This window comes from Pan paniscus, chromosome 2 (assembly GCF_029289425.2).
Source record: "Pan paniscus chromosome 2, NHGRI_mPanPan1-v2.0_pri, whole genome shotgun sequence".
In the NCBI taxonomy this organism is placed as follows: Eukaryota; Metazoa; Chordata; class Mammalia; order Primates; family Hominidae; genus Pan; species Pan paniscus.
In genome coordinates this window covers 177,101,751-177,127,711 of record NC_085926.1, presented here as the reverse complement: position 1 = coordinate 177,127,711, position 25,961 = coordinate 177,101,751, and the positions used below count along the sequence as shown (strand labels likewise).

Genomic DNA, 25,961 nt, shown 5'->3' with positions numbered 1-25,961 from the left:
GTGCACAGGAAGTCTGAGTGTGAGGGGCTCTTTTCTCTCCACTGCCAATGTAAGTAGAATGTTCTAAATTCATAGAGATGCACTGTATGCCAATCACCAGGTGATCTACTGCTTTAAGTTATAGACTGTTACTTGTAGATTTCCATGTAATCATTGAGGTTATCACCCAGATTAGAAAGACATATTTGTTATCAGTGTACATTCTAATTGAGAGCATATATCCAGTAGTATCAAACAATAATGTCTACTGTTTATAGTCCACTTAATAAAAATAGAAGCATTTACCATTTGCCTTAGGCTGATAGGAATGTGAATATTCTTGACCAAATATATCAGCATCTAATTGAAATGACCAAATAGCATTCTTAGACTTCTGTATTATGAATATAATTGATATTTAAATTAATGTCTTGTTCATATTTGTGTACTTTCATATTTGATTTTAAAATATACATTATAACGTGTATGGTATTTTATTTAAAGGAGATAAACCGCCAAATAGCAAATAGGTCACTGAAAAGATTTGCACCTTAGAACAATAATCATTTTAAGGATAACAAGTAAAGGTCTGAAAGCACGAGGGGCTTTATTTGCCTTCACCTCATATAAGTCTTTGATTTTGAACCAATGCTTTTGGATCTCATTGTTGATGATACTTGAATTTACTTTGTAGGAGATTTTAACTTCATGCTGATGATGTATCAAATTCATTTTATACAAAGTTTAAAGATTTTTTCTGGAAGTGATACATGTCAAATTACATTTCCTACTGCAGTATTTGAGCAGGGACAGTCATTTTTTAAATGTTTTTGGCCGGGCGTGGTGGCTCACACCTGTAATCTCAGCACGTTGGGAGGCCAAGGCAGGTGGATCACCTGAGGTCAGGAGTTCAAGGCCAGCCTGGCCAACATGGTGAAACCCTGTCTCTACTAAAAATACAAAAAATTGGCCAGGCGTGGTGGTGGGCGCCTGTAATCCCAGCCACTCCGGAGGCTGAGGCAGGAGAATCGCTTGAACCTGCGAGGCGGAGATTGCAGTCAGCCAAGATCAAGCCATTGTACTCCAGCCTGGACAACGAGCGAAACTCTGTCTAAAAAAAAAAACACACACACACAAAACAATGTTTTCATGCCTGTAACCCTAGCACATTGGGAAGCCAAGTTTGGAGGATCGCTTGAGGCCAGGAGTTCAAGGCTGCAGTGAGCTATGATTGCACCACTGTACTCTAGCCTGGGAGACAGAGTGAGACCCTGTCTCTAAAAAAAAGAAAAAGTTTTTGAACCTTAAAATTACTTCTCTTTGTTTGAATTTCTAATCATCATTCAAAAGAACAGTAAAAAAAGGTTACTTGTTCTTGTGCAAACTACGAATTAGACTGGAGTAGGATATTTTAAAGAGCTGAATCACTTTTGGTATTTTGTTATAAATGTTTTCATTTGTTATGTCCCAGTGTATTCTTATTGGAAAATTCTTGTTTTGATCTGCCTGAAGAAAATATCTGTTTTCTATATAAAGAAACATTTAAAAATAATTGTAAAGTTAGATTTAATTGTAAAATATAAAATCACAAGGGAATGTACCTTATGAATGTTGACATTTTATGAAATTATGTAGATTCATATTACTGTTACAAGATAGAATTGAATGCAAAAAGACCAAATCCTCATTAAAATTTGAGGAAAACATAAGTGTTATTATGTAATTGAAATAACATTTTATAGTTGTAAAAAAAATTGCAAGTGGAACCATCTTAAGTTGGGGGACCATCTATATGTATTTAAATCTAGTCTGACAATCTTTATATTTGAAAAACAGTTTTTTTAGAGATAGGGTCTCACCTATCACTGAGGCTGGAGTGCAGTGGCACAATCACAGCTTATTGCAGCCTCAAACACCTGGGCTCAAGCAATCCTCCTGGCTCAGCCTCCTGAGTAGCTAGGACTATAGGTGTGCCACTACAACTGGATGGTGTTTTAATTTTTATTGTGTAGAGACAGGGTCTTGCTATGTTGCCCAGGCTGGTCTCGAACTCCTGGGTTCAAGTGATTCTCCCACGTTGGTTTCCCAAAGTGTTGGGACTATAGGCATGAGCCACCACAGCCAGCCCTACTCTCTATCTTTTAACTGGATCATTTACTCCATTTAGTTTTATTGTAATTACTGATATACTGATGCAATAACATTATCCTATCATGTTATTTTGTGCTATTTGTCCTGACTTTTTCATGAGTTTTTCCCTCTTCTTTATTGCCTTTTTTGGATTGATTTTTTTCCCTTCCATTCTTTGTTTCTCTACTAGTTTGGAATTTCTGGAGTATCACCTAAAAGAGTAGAGAAAGGTGATATTTCTATTTAGCATGCATATTTGAACTTTTCAACATGAAATTAATGTCTTTATTTTTCCCCATGGAAAAATTATCACTGTTACTCCCTCTAAATTATATTCTCTTGTCATGTATTTATCTTTTCTTTTAACCCCACAAGACATAATAGTAATAAGATAATTACTATTATTATTATTTTATAGAATTAATATCTTTTTTTTTCTTTGAGATGGAGTCTTCCTCTGTTGCCCAGGCTGGAGTGCAGTGGTGTGATCTTGGCTTACTGCAACCTCTGCCTCCTGGGTTTAGGTGATTCTCCTGTTTCAGCCTTCCGAGTAGCTGGGATTACAGGTGTGTGCCACCACGTCCAGCTAATTTTTGTGTTTTTTGTAGAGATGGGGTTTCGCCATGTTGGGCAGGCTGGTCTGGAACTCCTGACGTCAGGTGATCTGCCCACCTGGGCCTCCCGAAGTGTTGGGATTACAGGCGTGAGCCACTGTGTCCAGCCTAGAGTTAATATCTTTACTTACCTGTTTACTTCTGTATTTGCTCTTCATTTCTGGTTAAATATCAGCTGTTACCTGGATTTTTTTCGTTCTGCCTTGAGTAAATACTTGACCCTTTTCCTTCAGTGAGGGTCTATCAAGGACAAACTCAGTTTTGTGTTTGAAATGTCTTTGTCTGAAATGTCTTTATTCATTGAGAGGATTTTTTTGTAGACATAGAATTCTGTGGTTACTTTTTCTCAGTATATTGATAATATTCTTGCCTTATGGCTTCTAGTCTTGTTACAGAGAAGTAAGCTCTCAGCCAAATTGTCATTACTTTGAAGTTAATTTGTCTTTTTCTTTGGCGACTGTTAAGATTTTCTCTTGTCTTTGTAGCTGTGCAATATATCTGTGATGTGTTTAAGTGTGGGTTCCTCTTTATTTTATTCCATGTGCTTCTGGCGTCTGGGAACTGGGTCTTCAATCAGTTCTAGAATTTGACTATCTTTTTAAAATATTGCTTCTGACTTATGTCTCTTCTCTTCTTCTGGAATTCTGAATAGATATTATGTTACACTATTTAATCTATCTTTCATGTCTCTGAACCTCTCTTTAATACTTCCCATTTAAAAATCTCTCTGTATTATACTCTGGCTATTTTTGCAGATCCAGCTCTGTGTTCACTAATTATCTTCTCAGATGTATCTAATTGAGTGTTATGTCTGTTCATTAAATTTTTACTTTCAATTATTTTATTTTTGATTTCTATAAATTCTTTTTTAAATATTAGCTCTACATTTTAGAATTCCTTGATTTCTGACATTTTGGATCCTTCCTTTATTTCTTTAAATATGTTACAGATGTGTATTTTATATTCTATGCAAATATCTGAAATTTTTCGTGGATCTCATTTTGTGGTCTATTTTTTTTTGCACTCAAACGCCTTGATTTCCTGTGTGTTTTATGACTTTTATTTTATTTATTATTATTTATTTATTTATTCATTTTTTTTTGAGATAGAGTCTTGCTCTGTTGCCCAGACTGAAGTGCAGTGGCACGATCTCAGCTCACTGCAACGTCCACCTTCTGGGTTCAAGTGATTGTCCCACCTCAGCCTCCCGAGTAGCTGGGATTACAGGTGCCTGCCACTACACCTGGCTAATTTTTGTATTTTTAATAGAGATAGGGCTTAGCCATGTTGGCCGGGCTCGTCTCAAACTCCTGACCTCAGGTGATCCACCTGCCTTAGCCTCTGAAAGTGCTGGGATTATAGCCATGAACTACCTCGCCTGGCTGTTGTGTGTTTTATATACTCCTTGGACATTTATATATGTCTTCTTTTTTTATTTTATTTTATTTGAGGCGAGTCTCGCTCTGTCGCTAGGCTGGAGTGCAGTGGCGCAATCTTGGCTCACTGCAGCCTCCGACTCCTTGTTCAAAGGATTCTCCTGCCGCAGCAGCTAGAATTACAGGCACGTGCCACCACGCCCAGCTAATATTTTGTATTTTTAGTAGAGATAGGGTTTCTCACCATGTAGGCCAGGATGGTCTCGATCTCCTGACTTCATGATTCGCCCACCTTGACCTCCAAAAGTGCTGGGATTACAGGCGTGAGCCATTGCGCCTGGCCTATAAAATTCTTTTAAGGCCTAAGTTAAATGTGTGTGCCTACAGAGAACATATGTATTTAAATTTGCCAGGTTGCAGAGGGCACTACCTACTTAAACAACATTACACGAAATTCTTAGCTTGAGATTTTTGTATTACCCAGGTAGTATGAATTCAGGCTGTAAACTCCCTTGAAGATCCCCTTGAGGATTATCTAAAATTTCAGGGGAGATTGTAGTTTTCCTCTTTTAGTCAGTGTTAAGGTTTGAGAAAGGCATTTTCCTTGCCATTTCCTATGGAGTGGTGCAGTGCGGGTGAAGGGAGAGGGGCTATTTCCAGTTCAACCTGACACTGACTTTTAAGTCCTTTGGGGTGCCAGCTCTAGTTGGATGGTATATTAAACTACATACCTCGGATAGACCCTGGACATTGTCTCCTGTCCCTGTGACCCTATAAACTGTGAAACAAAAGCTCAAGTTCACCAAGTTCCGCAAATGCCCTCAAGTTAAAACTTGACTTCTGTCCACCTTCCTCTCTGGGTCCCTACTTTCACATAGTTTTTGTCTTTTTTTTTTTTTTTTGAGACGGAGTCTCGCTCTGTCGCCCAGGCTGGAGTGCAGTGGCGTGATCTTGGCTCACTGCAACCTCTGCCACCCGGGTTCAAGCGATTTTCCTGCCTCAGCCTCCTGAGAAGCTGTGATTACAGGTGCATGCCACCGTGCCTGGCTAAATTTTGTATTTTTAGTAGAGACGGTTTCACCATGTTGGTCAGGCTGGTCTCAAACTCCTGAGCTCAGGTGATCTGCCCACCTTGGCCTCCCAAAGTGCTGGGATTACAAGCATGAGCCACTGCGCCTGGCCAAACCTATCTATGTTTTAGTTTTTTATGATTATTTTATATTATCCCTTCCCCACACATGAAATAACTTCTTTCCAAGTGACTTATGAAGTTGTCAACTTTTCATAAAGCCTTGGAACAAAGTGGGCAGAAAAATTATAAATAAAATGTCTTGTCTAGGACAGTACAGGTCTGTCTTATTCCTAAATTAGATCAGAATCGGGTTATGCCAGTTTTTTATAACATACCATTATAATTGGGTATGTTAAAGAATGTATTAGAGATGCATTAGAAGAGCGACCTCATTATAAGCCTCTTCACCCATAGATTCCAAGGATATCTTACAATAAACCTCTGGGATACCTTACGCTACAGAGCAACTAAAGTCCAGCTTTAGAGCACAAGGGAAAATGCAGGATATTGGGTCCTGGAAACTACAAAAACCATCAAACTCTACTTTAGGGCTAAAACTTTCTTTTAATCAATCTGTCATATTTATTGATAAATTAGAAAATGTGGCCGGGTGCAGTGGCTCACACCTGTAATCCTAGCAGTTTGGGAGGCCGAGGTGGGTGGATCACGAGGTCAGGAGATCGAGACCATCCTGGCTAACACAGTGAAACCCCGTCTCTACTAAAAATACAAAAATTAGCCGGGCGTGGTGGTGGGCGCCTGTAGTCCCAGCTACTCAGGAGGCGGAGGCAGGAGAATTGCTTGAACCCGGGAGACGGAGGTTGCAGTGAGCCGATTGCCCCACTGCACTCCAGCCTGGGTGACAGAGGGAGACTCCATCTCAAAAAAAAAGAAAAAAAGTACAGGTTCAAATTTCATTAAAATTGTTTTCCATGCCCCTTCCCTGGTGGTAGGATGATAGGGGATGAGTAAAATATCAAAGACAACTAAAAATTCCTAAACTAGATCCTCGGGTCCCAAAGAAGTGTTAACCATGGAGTGCCGCCATCTTCTGAGGTTGGTGCTTCCTGGCACAGGCTCTTGGAACATTCTGGACTGTCTGACATTCCTTTTACTCGCTTTAGAACCTAAAGATGTTGCTGGGGGAAAAGGGAGCTAGGGAGAGGGAAGGGGAAGGATGTGGGATAAGGCATTAACTATGCTTTTGGGAAAAAAACAACCAGTAATTTCCTTGATGGGGTTTTTGCTTGACTTTAAAATACAGTAAGCTTTTAGGAAGCTTGATGGAGCCTGTGTTTCTACCATTAGTGCTGCATTTGTTTGGCTTAAGATTTCATTAAGCTTCTTAAAATGGAGATACTTCTGGAACTCAAATGGCTACTGAGCAGGGAGTGGCAAATCAGTGACACTGTAGGAAGTGGAGGGATTTTGGCAAACTAGAGAACACACCACCTTCCACAGGGGCAGCCACTGCTCTGCTGGGCCCGCTGTTCATCTGCAGGGACGTGCATCTTGGGATTATTTCCAAAGTCAGAACTCAGCCTTTTTATGAGAAATGTCATGATTTTTAAGGTCTTAACAAGTTATCTCACATTAAAAAAGTAATAATAAACCAGGCCGGGCGCAGTGGCTCGCCTGTAATCCCAAAATTTTGGGAGGCTGAGGTGGGTGGATCATGAGGTCAGGCATTCGAGACCATTATGGCCAACATGGTGAAACACCGTCTCTACTTAAAATACAAAAATTAGCTGGGCATGGTGGCCGGCGCCTGTAATCCCAGCTACTAGGGAGGCTGAGGCAGGAGAATCGCTTGAACCTGGGAGGCGGAGGAGGTTGCAGTGAACTGAGATCGTACCCAGCCTGGGCAACAGTGCGAGGCTCCGTCTCAAAAAAAACAAAAAACACAAAAACACAAAAACAAAAAAACGACAGAGAGGGCCAAACAAAACACATCTGTGGGCTGGATGCCGCCATGCCCACCGGTTTGCGACCTTTGTGTTGGACTCTTCTGTTCACCAGACACCCTGCTCTGCGAGAATGTATCTCATCCTTTGCTGGAGCAGGTTTGCAGGCACAGTGGAGAGAGGAGAGAAGAAATGAAGGGACACTTATGCAGAACCATGAGTGGCCAGAGAGGAGGAGAAGGAGGGTGAGAGGAGCAAAGAAGCCATGACAACTTCATAATTCTGAGTGGACTGGGCAGTGGCCAGAAATTCTGGTGGTGGATATGCTGCCTTTCCAACAGGTGAATATGAAAGAACAAGTCAAACCCTGTTCAGGACGCTGTTAATTCCAAATGTGAACTTTTTGAGTCATTCTTTCCATGTGGAATTCAAAGGAGAATGTAAACAAATTTTCAGGAGGGACGTGCAATATCCCTGAAAGATAACAAAGTTCGTAACACTTATTTACATACAACATTCTCTAGTTATTGATTAAACAGATCTCTACAGACTTGCATGAGGCAACATTTCTTAGGCTTGTTTGCTACAATATCTTTAAAAATACTTGATTACACATCACTTTAGCTTATTTAGATGGACTTTTCACCAAGCTCTGAACTGGGATTTCATTTTGTTGCATTCATCCTGCTCACGAGACACAGGTAGGCAGCAAATGAGATTATCCCTCCAGTCCCCATGGATTGGAAATGTTCCCCCTTCTTTATGAGCTCACTGCAGTATCTCCTTCTCCCTTTCCCCAAAGGACAGCCTTTCCTGCCTCAGGGAAGAAGAGAGAGACAGACTACAGTGATGGAGACCCACTAGATGTGCACAAGAGGCTGCCATCCAGTGCTGGAGAGGACCGAGCCGTGATGCTGGGGTTTGCCATGATGGGCTTCTCAGTCCTAATGTTCTTCTTGCTCGGAACAACCATTCTAAAGCCTTTTATGCTCAGGTAAGAAACAGAGGAAGGAAATCTAGAGTTTCCAATTCAGATAAGATCCAGGCACAGCGGTAAAGGAGGAGAGGCTGGCTTTGGTTTCTCAATCTGTGACTCTCTGCCATGGTCTAGAAAAAGAAAAATACAACTCCTCTTCTGCTCTCAGTGCTGGGGGCAGCTGGGTGTGGAGGAAGAGGTGGCGAGAAGGTCAAAGATATTCCCCTGCACTGCCTCCTCCCATCTCATAATCTATATATACCTCCAAACACGTAATCCACAAATTATAGTTTCTTCATTTAGGTCATAAATCCTCCCCTTAAAATGTTGGTATTCCAAGAGAGAGTTAAACCTTGTATGCGAGCACAATAAAAGTTTTTTGAGTCTGAATTTTTTGAGTTTGACAGTGTCTACCTGGCACATAGTAGTTGCTCAATACATATTAGTTTCCTTCCTTTTCTTTTAATTAGGTTCTTTATTCAATATATGTAGTGATACAGTTGACCTTTGAACAACATGGGTTTGAACTTCGGGAATCCACTTATAAATGGATTTTCTTCTGTGCCTGCCACCCCTGAGACAGTAAGATCAATCCCTCCTCTTTCTCCTCCTCCTCAGCCTACTCAACATGAAGAGGACAGGGAGAGGACCTTTATGATGATCCACTTCCATTTAGTAAATAGTAAACATGTTTTCTCTTCCTTATGATTTTTTTTCTTCAATTTTTATTTTAAGTTCCGGGGTACATGTACAGAATGTGCAGGTTTGTTACAAAGGTAAACGTGTGCCATGGTGGTTTGCAGCACAGATCAACCCATCACCTGGGTATTAAGCCCAGCATGCATTAGCTATTCTTCCTGATGCTCTCCCTCCCCCTACTCCACTGAGAGGCCCCAGTGTGTGTTGCTCCCCGCTAGGTGTCCATGTGTTCTCATCATTCAGCTCCCACTTTTAAGTGAGAACATTCAGTGTTCGGTTCTCTGTTTCTGCATTAGTTTGCTGAGGATAATGGCTTCCAGCTTCATTTCATCTATGTCCCCGCAAATGACATGATCTTGTTCTTCCTTATGATTTTCTTTTCTTTTCTTTTTTCTGAGACGGAGTCTTGCTCTGTCGCCAGGCTGGAGTGCAGTGGCGCAATCTTGGCTCACTGCAAACTCTGCCTCCCGAATTCAAGCAATTCTCCTGCCTCAGCCTCCTGAGTAGCTGGGATTACAGGCGCCTGCCACCATGCCCACTAATTTTTGTATTTTTAGTAGAGATGGGGTTTCACCATGTTGGCCAGGCTGGTCTTGAACTCCTGACCTTTGAACTCCTGACCCTGTGATCTGCCCGCCTTGGCCTCCCAAAGTGCTGGGATTACAGGCGTGAGCCACCATGCCTGGCCATGATTTTCTTAATAACATTTTCTTTTCTCTAGCTTATTTATTTATTTTTTTAAGAGAAGGGGTTGGGCCAGGCGCGGTGGCTCACGCCTGTAATCCCAGCACTTTGGGAGGCCGAGATGGGTGGATCACGAGGTCAGGAGATCGAGACCATCCTGGCTAACACGGTGAAACCCCGTCTCTACTAAAAATACAAAAAAATTAGCCGGGCGCCGTGGCAGGCACCTGTAGTCCCAGCTACTCAGGAGGCTGAGGCAGGAGAATGGCGTGAACCCAGGAGGTGGAGCTTGCAGTGAGCCGAGATTGCGCCATTGCACTCCAGCCTGGGTGACTGAGCGAGACTCTGTCTCAAAAAAAAAAAAAAAAGAGACGGGGTCTTGCTCTGTCACACTGGAGTGCAGTGGTGTGATCACAGCTCATTGCAGTCTTGAACTCCTGGGCTCAAGCAGTCCTCCCACCTCAGCTTCCTGAGTCAGTGGGATTACAGGCATAAGCTACTGTGCCTGGCTATTCTAGCTTATTTTATTGTAAGAATTCAGTATATAATACATATAAACATACAAAATATGTCTTAATCAACTGTTTATTGGTAAGGCTTCCAGTCAACAGTAGGCTATTAGTAGTTTTTTTTTTTTTTTTTTTTTGAAGGAGGGTATCACTCTGTCACCCAGGCTGAAGTGCAGTGGTTCAATCATGGCTTACTGCAGCTTCGACCTCCTGGGCTCAGGCGATCCTCCTGCCTTAGCCTCCCAAGTAGCTGGGACCACAGGTGTGTGCCACCATACTTGGCTGATTTTTAAATTGTTGGTAGAGATGGGATCCCCCTATGTTGCCCAGGCTGGTCGTGAACTCCTAAGCTCAAGTCGTCCTTCTACCTTGGTCTCCCAAAGTGCTGGAATTACAGGCATGAGCCGCCATGCCTGACCAGTAGTTAAATTTTTGAGGAGTCAAAAGTTATGTGCAAATTTTCGACTGCAGGTTTGAGGGTGTGGTGTTGGCATCCCTAACCCCTGAATTGTTCAAGGGTCAACTTTAGTTGCTACTTATTAAGTATATGCTGTATGCTCAATACATACTATATTTTATCCTACTTAAACCTACAGCAGCCCATGATGGAAGTGTTATTTTAGTTTTCATTTTATAAATGAGAAAGCTGAGGCTCAGAAAGGCCAAGTAACTTGCCCAAGTTCACATAGCCGGTAAATAATATGCCTGTCATTCTGACGTAAGCTTGCTTCTTAATACCTAAATGATGTTTGCTGAAATGAGGGGAATGGGGGTTCTGATTAGGGAAGGGGAGGGGCTATTTAATTTTGTAGGATGGCCCACACAACATGTGGTACTCTGGGGCCAGGTCAGTTCAGGGTAAAAGGAAGGCAAGGGGTGCTTTTTGGACATTGCTTTATTTTTGGACAGCCTTTTTTTTTTTTTGGACAGCCAAAGAGCAACAGGAGGCCCAGGGGGAGTGGAAGAGGAAGGCCTAGTTCAGTGAGGGAAAGGGGTCATAAAAAAGGAAGAGAGTGGCCTACTTCTGTTATTTATGATTCATCTCCTGCCATTCCTAGGTTACCATTGTTAGGGGAAAGATGTAGAAGTCACCATTTACTATAGCACACAGTGCCACTGTTGGAAGAATTCCAGAAGAAGCTTCTCTCTGGTATTAGCACCAGGAGAAGCTGTGCTGCTCCTGATCAACCAGCTTACTTTCATTTAATGGACACCAGGAGTCTTGTATCTGGTTGTGTTTCCTTCATTGCTTTGGCTGCTAGGAAACCCAGAGGCAAATTTGTAGCTCGGTTCCCATAACTACAAGGGATCTTATGGTCTGCAGATTATATGTTTGTACCTCACTTTTTTTTAAACTTTTTTTTTTTAAGAAGTGGGATCTCACTATGTTGTCCAGGCTAGTCTCAAACTCCTAGGCTCAAGCGATTCTCTTGTCTTGGCTATACCTCACTTCTGACTTCATTCTGTCTTTTTTTCCTCTTTTTCATTTACTCCTTTTCCCCTCATCATATATATATATATATATATATATATATATATATATATATGCATTATATGTCTATGTAATTTGATTGAATGTTTGAATGTATGGGAATGTTGAGTAAATGTCCGTGTGTGTGCACAGGCAGATCAGATTATTTTTAAAAATGTGACATATTTGGGAGATGGCTTGAGGGTACCTTCTGCAAGCTGGTACCAAACTGTTGCTCATAATTAAGTTTTACTTTTCTAAGCATTCCTGGAAATTATTTGGTTAAATTAATTAAGTGAATGCCTAAGAGTGGTGAGTTCTCATCTCTCTCTTGCCTTACATCTTGTGCCATCTCAGCGAGTAGTTTTGCTCCATAAAGGGTGGTAGTTAAGAAGGCCTGCGTAGTTCATACCTATCCCCACTCCCTCAACCTCTCATCCCTCAATCAGATGATGGATTTTGTCACAGCTGTAGGCAAATACACACCCGATGCTATTGAAGGAACATGCTTATTTTTTAGCCCTAAATACATCCCTGGTTCCACCTGAAAGGCTCTGACCGGGGCCTTGTGCATGGGACAGAATGTCCCACTCTATTTTGAAGCTTTCTAAAATCTTTAAGGAAAATTCAAATCATACTCAGTTCAGTACTCGGTCAAGATTTAGAGAGCTTAAGTTCTAACAGATAAAAAAAGTAACTCTAAATTATTATTTCAAGATGCCTAGTTAAAATAAACATATAAATTAATTTAGTGAAAAAGCAGGCCAGTGCTAAGTCTATGAAATAATCTTATTTTCCACTTTTGTATTTTCACTTGCCCAGTATTTTTTCTTTGGCCATATCTAGTGATTTTTATACCCCAGACCTTGAGGCCATGTTAAACTGCACAGTGTGTCTCAAGTTTGTTATATTAATAAGGGAAAATGATTATTTTGGTCAAAGAGATTAATGAGAGTGGATTATGAACCTAGCTAAATATTGCTTTTCGAACATTCTTACTTTTTTTTTTTTTTGGGGGGGGACAGAGTCGGCCTCTGTTGCCCTGGCTGGAGTGCAGTGGCACAATCTTGGCTCACTGCAACTTCTGCCTCCCGGGTTTAAGCAATTCTCCTGCCTCAGCCTCCTGTATAGCTGGGATTACAGGTGCCTGCCACCATGCCCAGCTAATTTTTGTATTTTCAGTGAAGACGTGGTTTCGCCATGTTGGCCAGGCTGGTCTCAAACTCCTGGCCTCAAGTGATCTGCCCGCCTCAGCCTCCCAAAGTGCTGGGATTATAGGCATGAGCCACTGCGCCTGGCCCTGCTTTTCAAACATTCTGACTTTAGAGCTTGCTAATCTAACTTATTATGTTTAAGGAACCAGTAAGTAAACACAGGAGTCCACCTATATGTGAGTGTGAGGGTATATGAAGAGCTGGTCTCATATATTCAATCAAAGCGTTTCCTCTTCCCCTCGTTTACTTTGTCTTGGACTTGTTTTCAAATTATTTCATACATATACACATGTCCTTTCTCTTCAACATCACCACAAGGTCTTCATGGCAGGAATTTTGTCTGTCCCTTCTCATAGCACCTGGGATGTTTTGCATATGTATTACATGTGAAAATTCTCAAGAAATTTTCCAAGTAAAATTTAATTCAGGCCAGGAGCCGTGGCTCACGCCTGTAATCCCAGCACTTTGGGAGGCCAAGGTGGGAGGATCACGAGGTCAGGAGTTCAAGACCAGCCTGGCCAATGCGGTGAAACCCCATCTCTACTAAAAATACAAAAAATTAGCTGGGCGTGATGGTGCGCACCTGTAATCCCAGCTACTCAGGAGGCTGAGGCAGGAGAATCGCTTGAAACGAGAAGGCGGAGGTTGCAGTGAGCCGAGATTGCACCACTCCAGCCTGGGCAACAAGAGCGAAACTCCATCCCCCCCGCCAAAAAAATTAATTCAGTACAGCACTTATTAAACATCTACTCAGTGAGAAGCATTCTGTTTCATGCTTTGAGGAACATACGGATGAATTGGATATAGCTCTTGACCTCTAGGAACTTAACTGATAGCAAAAATATGGTAAGTATTCTACTGAGAGATTCCATGTATGATTTGCACTTGCCTCTTTGGAAGTAGCAGGTATGTGGAATTGTACCTTGTTGCCAGAAAGTGTGTAGGCTATGTTGATCAACGGCCCTGTAGTTAGACTCCTTCCAAAGGCACATTTTCATCAGGACAAGCCAGTGCATCTTGAGATGATGAAGCATGAGAGATGATGAGATTCCTGAGTGAGGGTGAATCTTGGTGGTTACAGCATTATGGTAATGCTAACACTGTTTACACTGTGGTTCTCCAAATACCTGCATCTTAAATACTATTAAAGATAAAGATTCCTGGGCCTCAAGTCAGACCTACCAAACCAGAATTTCTGGAATGAAGCCCTGGAATCCACAGTTTAACAAATTCTTCATTCTAACAAACTCACAGATGATTCTGAAGTTTGAAAACCACTGGTGTAGTGAGAAATATGCCAGTAGGGTCATCAGAAGTGAGGTGGAACTTGGCACTTTGCGGCTCTTTACCCCAACTCTGTGTCTTCCATGCTCCCTGTTTATTATGCACCTGCTGTAAGGATCCTGCACCACCTCAAAATACACAAATGCCTTGTACACAAATGCCTTGGGCATTGTGTACATAAGCTCATAACCACACCAAAATGTAGAATGAAATTTTCTAGTAAGTGAAGAACATTTTTTTTTTTTTCAAATTGAAGCATTCAGAGAGAAGAATCAACCTGCACTGCCATCCACACAGATATCATGGACGACTGGCTGGACTGTGCCTTCACCTGTGGTGTGCACTGCCACGGTCAGGGGAAGTACCCGTGTCTCCGGGTGTTTGTGAACCTCAGCCATTCAGGTCAGAAAGCTCTCCTACATTATAATGAAGAGGCTGTCCAGATAAATCCCAAGGTATTGTAAAGTTTAAAGAGTTCTTATGACAGCAACCCTTCCCTGCCAGACTGTCCCTAGCAGGGTACATAAATAACCCAGGGCTGTCTTTAGGGATAAATCTATTTTTTTGGAGTGAACATTTTTATAGTGATCAAATCAGGATAAATGAAGCTTTCTTCTTGGTGGAGAAATGGGGTATATAGAAAGGAGAGAAATTATTCCAATTTCACAACTTGGTGTCTGGAATTTATAGGCTGAGCCAATGAGTAGTCATTTGTGGGGAGTCTTTCTTTTGGAGATTCCACTCCGCGCCATATGACATATGCTACAGTGTACTCACAGTCTCCCTTGAATCAAGTAATTTTTCTTACCAAATAAATGTAAAGATTATTTTTATTTTAGTAAGTTACACAATGGGTTCATATGATTTAACGAATTATAGAAATGATCCCTGAAATAGTCTTTCATATGATTTAAAATTTATATTTATACCTAACTATAAAAGTTGAGTTGTGTTAGATTAGTTGACATGTTACACTTTATTGTCTTTAAGCATCAGTTTCAATCCGATGACTTTTGTTTTCTGTTTGGGATGCAATGATTTTTAAGATTTCAAACAGTTTTTGGCCTTTAGCACAGGACCTCAAGTACCTAATGGATATGGTAATAAACCTCAAGCTTTTTTGAAAAAAGTCAGCAGCTGACAGAGCTCCGTTCTCCACTGGTCCTGTCTCCCAGGAACCAAAGTCCAGGTGGGGCTCCCTCTCTGTGAGTCTAGAGCAAAAGCCTCAACGTGCTTTTCTTCAGGGTGATATTTTGCTACAGGAGATCAAGACAGAGACAACAGAGGCATTACTAAGCGTTGAAAGCTCATAGTGAGGCCCAATACATTTTTGTTCAATGGACAAACGGATTCATACTGTCCAAGAGTCCAAGAACCTGCATGTAGGGAGGAGTCATATTCCTTATGAAGTTGGTCACTGACTCTCCTGCAATGTCATATAAACTAAGAATTCTCTTCCACATCCTTGCTTAATGACTGGAAATGGCCATTTCACTGTGGCCCTCCAATCAACCCTTTCCCATGAGCTATGTAATATTTTACCACCTTCTAAGATTGAAACTGCCCACTAATAACTTCAGCCTGAAGCGATTTCATAATTAAAAACTGTTAAGTATTTGGTATTGGTGACAGTGCCTTTATCTTTTTCCCTCTTCCATACTCCTAGTGCTTTTACACACCTAAGTGCCACCAAGATAGAAATGATTTGCTCAACAGTGCTCTGGACATAAAAGAATTCTTTGATCACAAAAATGGAACCCCCTTTTCATGCTTCTACAGTCCAGCCAGCCAATCTGAAGATGTCATTCTTATAAAAAAGTATGACCAAATGGCTATCTTCCACTGTTTATTTTGGCCTTCACTGACTCTGCTAGGTGGTGCCCTGATTGTTGGCATGGTGAGATTAACACAACACCTGTCCTTACTGTGTGAAAAATATAGCACTGTAGTCAGAGATGAGGTAGGTGGAAAAGTACCTTATATAAAACAGCATCAGTTCAAACTGTGCAGTATGAGGAGGAGCAAAGGAAGAGCAGAGAAATCTTAAGACGGTGGCCAAATTAAAGTGCTGGCCTTCAGATGTCTGTGATTTCTGCAACTGAGGACCTAATTATGCCTGTCTGCAAACTAACAATGTAAAAGATAATAATTAAAGTATCATATTTTCATGTGGGAAAAAATTTAAAAGCCTCATTTTGTATTCTATTTATTTCTATAAATACATACAAATTCACCATCTTTTCTAATCCCAATCTCTTTCCAAATGAGCTAAGGAAGCACTGTTTTTTTTCCTGTATAGCAAAATGAGTTCAAGATATTCTTTGCCTAATTTCAGCTCTAGTTAGAACCAGTCAATATGGAAATAAACAATGAGGGTATCTAATCTACTGAACACTGAACCATCAGCCTAACTCTATGCAATATAGTCATACTAAAATATTTCTCATAAAAAAGTTCTTAACAGTTTGTTCACTATACGAAGATAAAAATCTGGTAGAAAACTTAAGAAAACATGGAGCTAACATATTTATTATAGTTTTTTTTTTTTTCCTTTTTGAGATGGAGTTTTGCTCGTCGCCCAGGCTGGAGCACAGTGGCACAATCTTGGCTCACTGTGACCTCTGCCTCCTGGGTTCAAGCAATTCTCTTGCTTCAGCTTCCTAAGTAGCTGGGATTACAGGTGTGCACCACCACGCCCAGCTAATTTTTGTATTTTTAGTGTAGACAGGGTTTCACCATGTTGTTCAGGCTGGTCTTGAGCTCCTGACCTCAGGTAATTTGCCCGCCTCGGCCTCCCAAAGTGCTGGGATTACAGGCATGAGCCACTGCGCTTGGCTTTAGTTTGTTCTTTACCAGTCTAGACAGCAGAGGAAAGCTGCTGCCTAGAAAATTCACTAAGTTTAGAGTTACTAGTATTTAGCCTTGTCATGTACCATGTAATTTTTCTTTCAGTAACATTTTTCTAGTTAATTAAGCTTTTCATAAGCTCATTTCACTTTGTGCACTTTCTGGTGGGAAAAATGGGCCAGAAATATGAAGAAGCTATACTGGATTTCAACATTCATCTCAGATGATCCACATCGTATTAGGCTGGTGCAAAAGTAATTCCAGTTTTTGCTGTTAACTTTTAATGGCGAAAAACCGCAATTATTTTTGCATCAACCTAATAGAAAAGAAGTCCCACATGGATAGTCAACAATTGTCTGTACTTTAATTAATGAATCAACCATGGTTATTAAATGATGTCATAAGGCTCTCAACAAATGCTTTCCAGGTTGATTAAGCCGAGTCTATGAGTGGAAAAGAGATTTTGGTCTGATTTTCCAAAGTGCCTCAAAGTATCTTTAAAATTTTATTATACTCAAAAATCTTAAATTATGGACAGTGGAATGAGACATTTGAAGCTACTTTTGTATGTAGATGTAATCAAACAAAAAACTGATTCTAAGTCAGTTTAATCCCTTTTAGCAATTAATTTAGACACATATTACTAAATTAGCTGAATACAGCAATATTGACTTGATCAGTAATGAATAATCTTGGTGTTTTCCTTTCTAGTGTGCAATGGTGGAAAGAACATGTGTCTCAGAGTAGGATTTATTTGACTTTGTAGGCCATAATTACAACTTTGGGCAAATAAGCTAACCTGTGTAAACCTTTCTTTTCTCATCTATAAAATGGGGATAACCTGTTCTTTCACGCAGTTGTTATTTTATGGAATAAGCAAAGTAGGGCAGGTGAAACACTTTGGCTTAGCTTCTAGCATCTAGTAGCGGTGCTCAAAAATGTTAGATCATTTATTTAAAAATCTGCTAGGTTATAACATTCAGTGAGCCTTGGTACTTTTCACTGGACAGCTGGTATAGAGGCTAGGGATAGGGAGCTGCAGTTCATTTTCCATGCCCCTACCTGAGTTCTCTTGGCTAAATGTGATACGCATTTAAGGCCCAGAACCTGCTGTTTAAAAGGTTGTGGTAAACTATTTTGTATACCAAAGACTTCTCTGTAATAAAGTATGTAAGTACACATGAACATTTGATGTGCACGCACATTTTAAATCATCTGCACATTGAGATTCTACACTTTTCTCAAGGGCACATCTCTATTCCGTTTTTGTAAATTTGACTTCTACCTAACAATATGCAATTGCTGGGATTTTTTTTTCCCTAACAAATTCCAAACTGCTAATTTAAAATATAAAGTGTGTGTTTCAATTACCACAGTTTTCCATTTAGATAGGAGCTACCTGATTCATTCCAGCAAAGAGAGAGATTATCCCTGGAGAACAAAGTCAATTCAAAATTATTTAAACCATTTGGCAAATAAATAAAATTTAAGTAATTATTTGCTTAATTGCTCAGAAATACTAAGTTGTTAATGCCTATGTGCATTAATGGTCAAAGAAAAGCCCACACTTACCTTTTGCAATGTTTATGAGAACTGAAAGCAAAACCAGTTTGCTTCTAGCCTAACTTCATTTCTAGGTTCTCATCTTCAAATGACTTGGAAAAAAGTCTACTTACCTATTGCATATACATACATACGTTCATACATATATGTATATACATATATTTCTTAAAATACAAGCATATAATTCTTTATGCTTAAAGGGAAGTAAATATTTAAACATACATTCCTTTAATATTCATCACTTTACTGGGGTAGAAAAATTGGCTTTTAAGGTATAATAGTTTCAGATTTTCAATCAAGTATTCTTAGTCATTACTGAAAAGAACTCAAATTCAGCTAAATTTTGATTATTAGCAACACTGGCTTGCTTTTCAAAAGGAATGGCAAAAGAGAATTATCACAGTTTTTTGCTTATGTAGTACACTAAGGATTGTTTGGACACAAAAAGTAATTTTTCTTTTTTTTTTTAATAAACAGCGTGATGTTACAGACTGCAGAGTTAAAGAAAAGCAGACATTGACAGTTTCTGATGAGCATAAACAGTAAGTGCAGTCACAGGCCAAACTTCTTGCTAGGAACAGCAAGACTGGGAAGAGGTCTTAAATTTAGTGATACTGTTATTATTCTATATTCTCAATATAGTAACACATGCATCTTGCTGTGTCAAATGCTTTCTGGGCCATCATTAAAAGGACATTAAAAACGTTTTTCTTCTAATGAATGCAGTATACCACAGGACTTCAATTCACTGAATGACAAAATATAGAGAAATAAACTTGCTACAATTAATGGGGCCAAAAGGGTGGTTCGAATTTCTTGATAAAGCTTCCAGGTGAACATCTGACGTGTTAGTAGTCTTCTTTTGGTAGTGCCACATTCCCCAAGGTATTAAAATGTTATGCTCCAAAAGGGTATATTCTTTTAGATTTTATTCAACCCAATTAGGTCTGAGGACTGAATCACACTGAAACCATTAACTTCATTTGAAACTCAAAACATTTTTGAAATCAGATGAAGGCCAAGTTCTCCAACCACTCTTAGGAACATAAATTAAATTGAACAAGGGACTTTTAAAAATGAAATAAAAACAAAATTAAATAAAAATGAAATAAATAGATAATGATTTTGGAAATTCATACTAGAATTAAGTTTAGTCTAATTATATTTTAATATGAAACAATGAAGGTTTTCTGCCTCCTTGCCAACCTAGAAAAATTGACAAAAGTAAGAATACCTAAAAGTATACATGGTTCTTAGCATAACCACAAAATTATTGTAGTGACAGATTAAATAAGGTTGCAGATAGATTCATAGACTTTAACTGGCTAACAAAATACATTTAAAAACCTTTTCTGTACTTACCTACATGAGGAATGGAGTATACTGTTGGTAGAAAAATCATTTACCGAACTACTGTATACGCACAAGGTACTAATTTTTTTCTCCACTAAAACTCTTATATGTAGTTGTGTACAAATTAAGTCAGAAAATTTCCTCATGGCTCACACCTGTCACTTTATGCTAACTAGCAAGGCTGGAATATTAACATACCTAAAATCAAGCAGAAGAAATGGCACTGCACTAATAAAAAGGAGGTGCAAAACCTTAAGTGGAATAGGTGCATGAAGTTTATTTCAAGACTAACATCCCAACTTGGGAAACTCCTAATAAATTCTAAACTCTTCCGAATTTTAGAACCTTGATATTTCTTTACACCTTTTATAAAAGATGCCTCTTGACTAGGGCTAAGCAAGCAGTGTGTACACAAACAGAATTGTGTGCAAGTATACACACACCAAATGCACTAATAATGAAGAAGAGAGAACAAAATGAATTTCAAATGCCGAATTCGGGAACCTCCTCGAACTATTGCCTTTTTCAAATGGCTGGACCAACGATTAAACTTCAGCCAAGTTTTTTTCTTAAGGTCTTCCATATCATTAAAAACAAGGCATGCCAACTCTGACTTTATAAATCTAAAATTCAGTGATCTGCACAGTTTCTGAGCTTGAAGTATTGAATTGTGACTCATCTATTTTTTTTTCCCATTTTCCTTCTGAGGTAGAGTTACCAATCCAATTTTATCAGGACCACAGATATTTTGAGCTAAACCCCATGATCTTTTCATACAGTAAAAATAATTTTTATGAAAAAAGAAAGCAGGCTTCCCAGGCCATGGCACATAGATATATTTACAATTTTTAATGTAATAATTAAAAATGGTATTGTTTATATTTTAAAAAACAGCCCAGCTGTATTATTCTGTCACCAAGAATTGTTAATTGAGGATGCTGTCAATGCTGAATTTTACAGTTCAGCCTTCACAATCCCATCCATGATGAAGAGTTGATTCTCTTACGGTATACAATATACTCTCACAACTTTCAGCCTTCTCTTAAAGACATGCCCCAAATGAGCAGGATGGATATAAAGAATGTAATTCATTCAAACAACTCCTCCCTGTTCTGCCCCCTCCCCTCACATTCCCCTCTTCTCAAAAACATCAGAAGTATGAAAGTTGTCTTTAAATAGTAAAAGCACCACAATTAACACCACATATTATCTTTAAACTTAAATATTTTAGTGATGTCTTGGACATCAAAATAATTTCTTAAGGTGGACTCTTGAGTATGTGGGTCCAGCCCAGGTCTGCAGTTTGTGCAGACATAGAAAAAAGAGGAACTTTAAATATTCAGAAAAAGTTAACAGGCTAGCTTTAAAATACTGCTGGAAATTAAATTTCTTCAGAGTTGGCAAGCATGGGCTATTGATCAAAGTATGAATTAAACGGATTTACATCATTAAGAAAAAAACAAATCCGTGTCATTGTGCTGTGAAATTTCCATGATGCCTTTCAAATAGGCTGCTCACAATTTTTTTATAATTCCAAATCACTCGATTTTTGATGGAAAAAAGAATACAGATGGACTGTGTTTTACCTATGTGAAAGTCACCAATCCATTTAAAATAAAATCCAAGAGGGCATATACAGTCTAATCAAGTCATCATTTTCCTGATTAATAAGAACTACACTTTACACAAAATACTTTATCAGCAGCTGTTTTCATCAAAAAATCAATAGTTTCACAGTTGAAAAAGTTACACATTAAAATATTTTACAATTCATTATATATTCACCAGGTTCCCATTTTCTAATGGGCTTTTAATATAAAGCAGAATAGAAGGGAAAATCTCAAAGTTGATTACTTTGACACTAAGTTTTACATAGGACACTAAGAACCACAAAAAGCTTAGGTTCTATTGTAAAATAGCAACCAAATTCCATTCTTCTTTTAAAAATCCAATTAGAAACATCTTTTTTAAAAAAACAAATTCCACAATAAGAGTAACAGATTTCAAATTAACAGTAGTCTAAAAATCTTCAAAATAAATGGTTTTGTATAGCTGAGAATATGGTAGAAAGTGAAAGCATAATTTTCCAACAGTCATTTCTTACTACAGTGTGTTTAAAATTATTTTTATTATTTTTAGACTTTTTCTCAAAATAATTATTCAAGGAAATATTTCTTAAGTGGCCCAATAAAACTGTAGAGCCAATAGTCAGTTACACCACATTCAAGGACAAGGATAGTCAGCTATAGATAGGAACTGTCTAAACCACGAGAACTGATCTCTGATACTGAAGTACCCAGAAGTGGCTATATTATCACTGACTTGAAACAGATCTTAGTCACCCATGTAGCATTTAATTCAATGTTTGGTTCTTTGCCTTATTTCTTTCTTAGGTCACAATCTATAGTCTTTATAGAATTTGTCTACATTTCTTCTAATAGAATTAATTTGGTTGTAGTTACTTTTGAAAATAAATGTAAATGGTGAAATCGGCCATGTGGTTTGTGCATTTTAATGGTGGAGAGGTCCTGGGAGAAGGAGGGGAGACAACTATCTGGACTGATAGATAAAAATGCAAAAGTGGTATAAATTTTGTGCAAGGAGGCTCACAGCATTTTTGGCACTCGGGTAAAACACAGTTCTCTGTTAAATCTTCAGTTTCTACCATCAAAGTTTCAGATTTGTACCATTTTACTGAGTTTTCCTATAATTTAACCCTGATATTGAAAAGGCTGGGATGTTAGTATGTATGAACTGCCTATATCTAAACAACACAAAATGTTAATAAGTTTTAATAAGTTATGAAATCTTCTACAACTGCAAAATAATCTTTCTGGTTTCCTGCTTAAAACAGAGTTTAAATTCTGCTTAACTATTGCAAGACAGTTTGCAGAAGTAAGTTCCCTTAATCTTCAAATTTATTTTTCTTGTTGGCAATATTATATACATGCTTTAGTGAAATACCTAAATTTCCAATAATTATGCCCTTTAAGGGATCTAAAATAGCCAGATATTAAGAGTATTGGTATTAGAGTCCCTTGTTCACTACTCAAGACTTCAACTATAGGTAACAGATTTCATAAATGAATATTTTTAAAGTGATGCTGTTTTACTAGAGTATACAATGTTCACTCTTTATAAAGTTGTTTTCCAATAATATGCCTAATCTAAAAAACTGTCAATAATTATTGCACTTTTTTGATGTGGCACCTGGACATCTGCTAAACCTAATTTCCTAGGACATTAATCATTCATTTCAAATACAGAGTAAAATATCAGATTCTAGAATGACGACTAGCAGTAGCCTCTACATCTTGGGTTAATGTTTTTCAAAATGTTTAAGAATGTGTCCTGTGCTCAAATAGTATTTAATAAAGTTGGAGAGTGAGCTCTGACTACTTGGGAATGAGACATATCTTAAAATGGTTTAATTTTCTACTTTGGAGATATGGATAAATAGTTTAAAAAGGTAAAAAGTTCATGGTTTCTATTCCCCCATATTTTAAAGTATTATTCATGAGTATACTTCAGTAAAGGGGTTTAAGGAATCAGGAAGATAGTCTAAATTGTGTTAATTCTGGTAACTAATTTCATATGATTGAGACATTCTCAATTATAAAAGAGAATGGAAGACGGGAGATTCACATAAGAAATAAAAGGAAAGAAGATGAAGTTTTTATGTTTTCCTTAAGTAGTTATACACTGGTTATTGGTATAAATGGGATAGTGCCTGAGCCTCATCTATAGACCAAGAAGAAAGCTGACCATGCTGCTATGAACAATAAAAAATTTGGGGTGCAAAACAATGCATGACTATGGGACAGATCATGTAAATAAAGAATATATATTAATGATAGTTTCTATAATATAAATAGCCTTTAATAAAAAAAATAATCTTTTTAATAACATTAATACTTCTATTTTCTGGAAAACATGCATGAAAAATGTATTCAGTTCAACTGCAGAAGGAGAAAAAAAATCAACTTAAGGTGAATACTGTACAATTCTGGAATAAGAACTATTCCTGCTCATTCTTTTTCTATGATGATTTTTTTTTTTTTTTTTTTTTTTACTTTGTGGGAGCCCAGAATTTCCCTGGGAAATAAGAATAAGATCCTTTAAATACTGTCCAGAAGAAAAAAAAAAATACCACCTTATAACAGGTCTCATTTGTGACTGCTTCCAAAACTGCAGATAAGACCTCAAATCATCAAAAGGTTTGATTTATTAAAAAGAAAAAGTCTCTGGTGAAATCTCGAGTCCCTTCCACCCCAAGCATTTTTCTTCATTAAACAAGGAGTCAAAAACCCACTTCAAACTATAAATTGAACAGCAATGGAAAAATAAGAAATTTTCATTCTTTTCCAATCAATGTAATTTAACATAAACTTCAGTTTACTTACACCTAATGCAATAACAGCCTTTGTTGTGTCCACATTTCAAAACATAGAACATTTGCAAGACAAAAAAAAACATCATTCTTTTTCCTTCTCCATCATTTCTATATATTTTGGGGATTTTTGTTTTGTTTTGTTTTTTAAAAAAAGATACAAACAATCTTCAAAGTTTACCTTTTTGGACTTAAGGCATAACATGAAATTGCGCATTATTCTAAAGCTTAATTTTGAAATGAACTAGTTTAAGTGCTATCAAACCCTGTTTGCGTTTACATTATTTAAATTATATAGTATTTTATTTCTGTTCTTGCTGTAAATTCTAATGCTGTTCATGGATTGTGCAATTCCTATGCAATCGGTCTTTGCCTGCTGAGAGTTATTAACAGTGCAGTGTGGAATCCAGAGTGAGCTTTCATTTTCTCAGTTATCTTTTCAGTTCAATGCATGCTGTTTAATTGTGTGGAAGATCCAATCCATTTTTGTTGTCCAGCCACCATGATGTGCATCATTCATTTGTTTCATGAAATACTCCAAAGCCTCTTGCTCAGTTTTATCTAAGGCTAGGGTCTTTCGAATGTATGCAATGTCATCAAAAGATTGTAGTTCTGGCATTCCAGAGCCAAGCATCATTGAGAAAAGATTTATGAAGAGATTGGCATGCTGTCGAATAGCTAGATAAGCCTTGTAACACATCTCCTGAAACCTATAAGTAATAAGAATAGTTTGGTCAGTATGGAGCAAATGATGTTAATACCTTCAGGTCTTTGCTCAAATGTCACAAAATTAGAGAGGCTTTCGTAGACAAAGCTATAAAAAAATAGCATTCCTCTCTCACTTCTCTTACCAACATCTTTTGATTCCCTTTACCCCACTAGAATGTAAACTTCAAGAGAATAAGGACTTTTTAAAAACTGCTTTATTACCAGCACCTACAACAATGCCTGGCATGTCAGGAGTTTAATAAGTATTAAATGTATGAATTGGTTCATACTAAATCCTTTTGTGCTTAAGCTAGAGTCAGGACTGTGTTGTAGACAAAGCAGAATTTTATAGAAGATTGTAAAAAGTACTTTAAAGTCTGATATAGTCTAATGAGATACCATAAGGTGGTAAAAAAGTTATGAATACACAAGGTGATTATGGTTGACTGACTTTCCTCAAAGTGTATGACCAAAAAATGTCGTATTAAGCACTATACATTATTTGTCAATATAGAGGTGGAGTCCAACTATTTAAAGCTCAGTAAATAAAAACCTTTAATGTGTTATGAAGTTTAAGGATTACTTTCTTTTTAGGCCTTAATTAGCTCAACAAATTAAATTGTATTCCCTTTCCATTTTCCTTCACAGCATCACACAAATAAATACAAAAAAAAAAAACATTAAAATAGTTTTTCACTCAACAAACTAGGCATAGAAGGGACTTACCTCAAAATAATAAAAGTCATGTGACAAACCCACGGCCAATATCATACTGAATGGGGAAAAGCTGAAAGCACTCCCCCTGAGAACTAGAACAAGACAAGGAAGCCCACATTGGCATCCAAATTGGAAAAGAGGAAGTCAAACTATAGCTGTTTACCAATGACATAATCATATACCTAGAAAACCCAAGAGTTCTCCAAAAAATTCCTAGATTTCAGCCAGGTGTGGTGGCTCATTTCTATAATCCCAGCACTTTAGGAAGCCGAGGCGGGAGGATCACCTGAGATCGGGAGTTCAAGACCAGCCTGGCCAACAAAGTGAAACCCCATCTCTACTAAAAAATATAAAAATTAGCTGAGCATGGTGGTGCATGCCTGTAATCCCAGCTACTTGGAAAGCTGAGGCAGGAGAATTGCTTAAACCCAGGAGGTGGAGGTTGCAGTGAGCTGAGATCGCACCACTGCG

General features: G+C 38.4%; 2 protein-coding genes across 5 annotated transcripts in view; one reads left to right on the top strand and one right to left on the bottom strand.

The window, feature by feature from the left end:
* KCNMB3 (potassium calcium-activated channel subfamily M regulatory beta subunit 3) overlaps window positions 1-22,168 on the top strand; it is a 30,148-nt gene extending 7,980 nt beyond the window's left edge. The window contains exons 1-4 of one of the 3 annotated variants that reach the window (XM_034957746.3): window positions 44-7,776; window positions 7,878-8,069; window positions 14,169-14,367; window positions 15,579-22,168. In XM_034957746.3, coding sequence (XP_034813637.1) covers window positions 7,709-7,776; window positions 7,878-8,069; window positions 14,169-14,367; window positions 15,579-15,959 — 840 coding nt within the window. In that variant the 5' untranslated portion in view covers window positions 44-7,708 and the 3' untranslated portion in view covers window positions 15,960-22,168. Of the gene's footprint in view, window positions 1-43; window positions 7,777-7,877; window positions 8,070-14,168; window positions 14,368-15,578 lie in introns of those variants that run through there. The other 2 variants (XM_057301960.2, XM_057301959.2) reach the window with 2 other exon arrangements.
* A 1,714-nt stretch (window positions 22,169-23,882) lies between these two features.
* PIK3CA (phosphatidylinositol-4,5-bisphosphate 3-kinase catalytic subunit alpha) overlaps window positions 23,883-25,961 on the bottom strand; it is an 84,863-nt gene continuing 82,784 nt past the window's right edge. For both annotated transcript variants that reach the window (XM_034957744.3, XM_055110704.1), the window contains exon 21: window positions 23,883-24,775. In XM_034957744.3, the coding sequence (XP_034813635.1) occupies window positions 24,505-24,775 (271 nt within the window). In that variant the 3' untranslated portion in view covers window positions 23,883-24,504. The remainder of the gene's footprint in view (window positions 24,776-25,961) is intronic.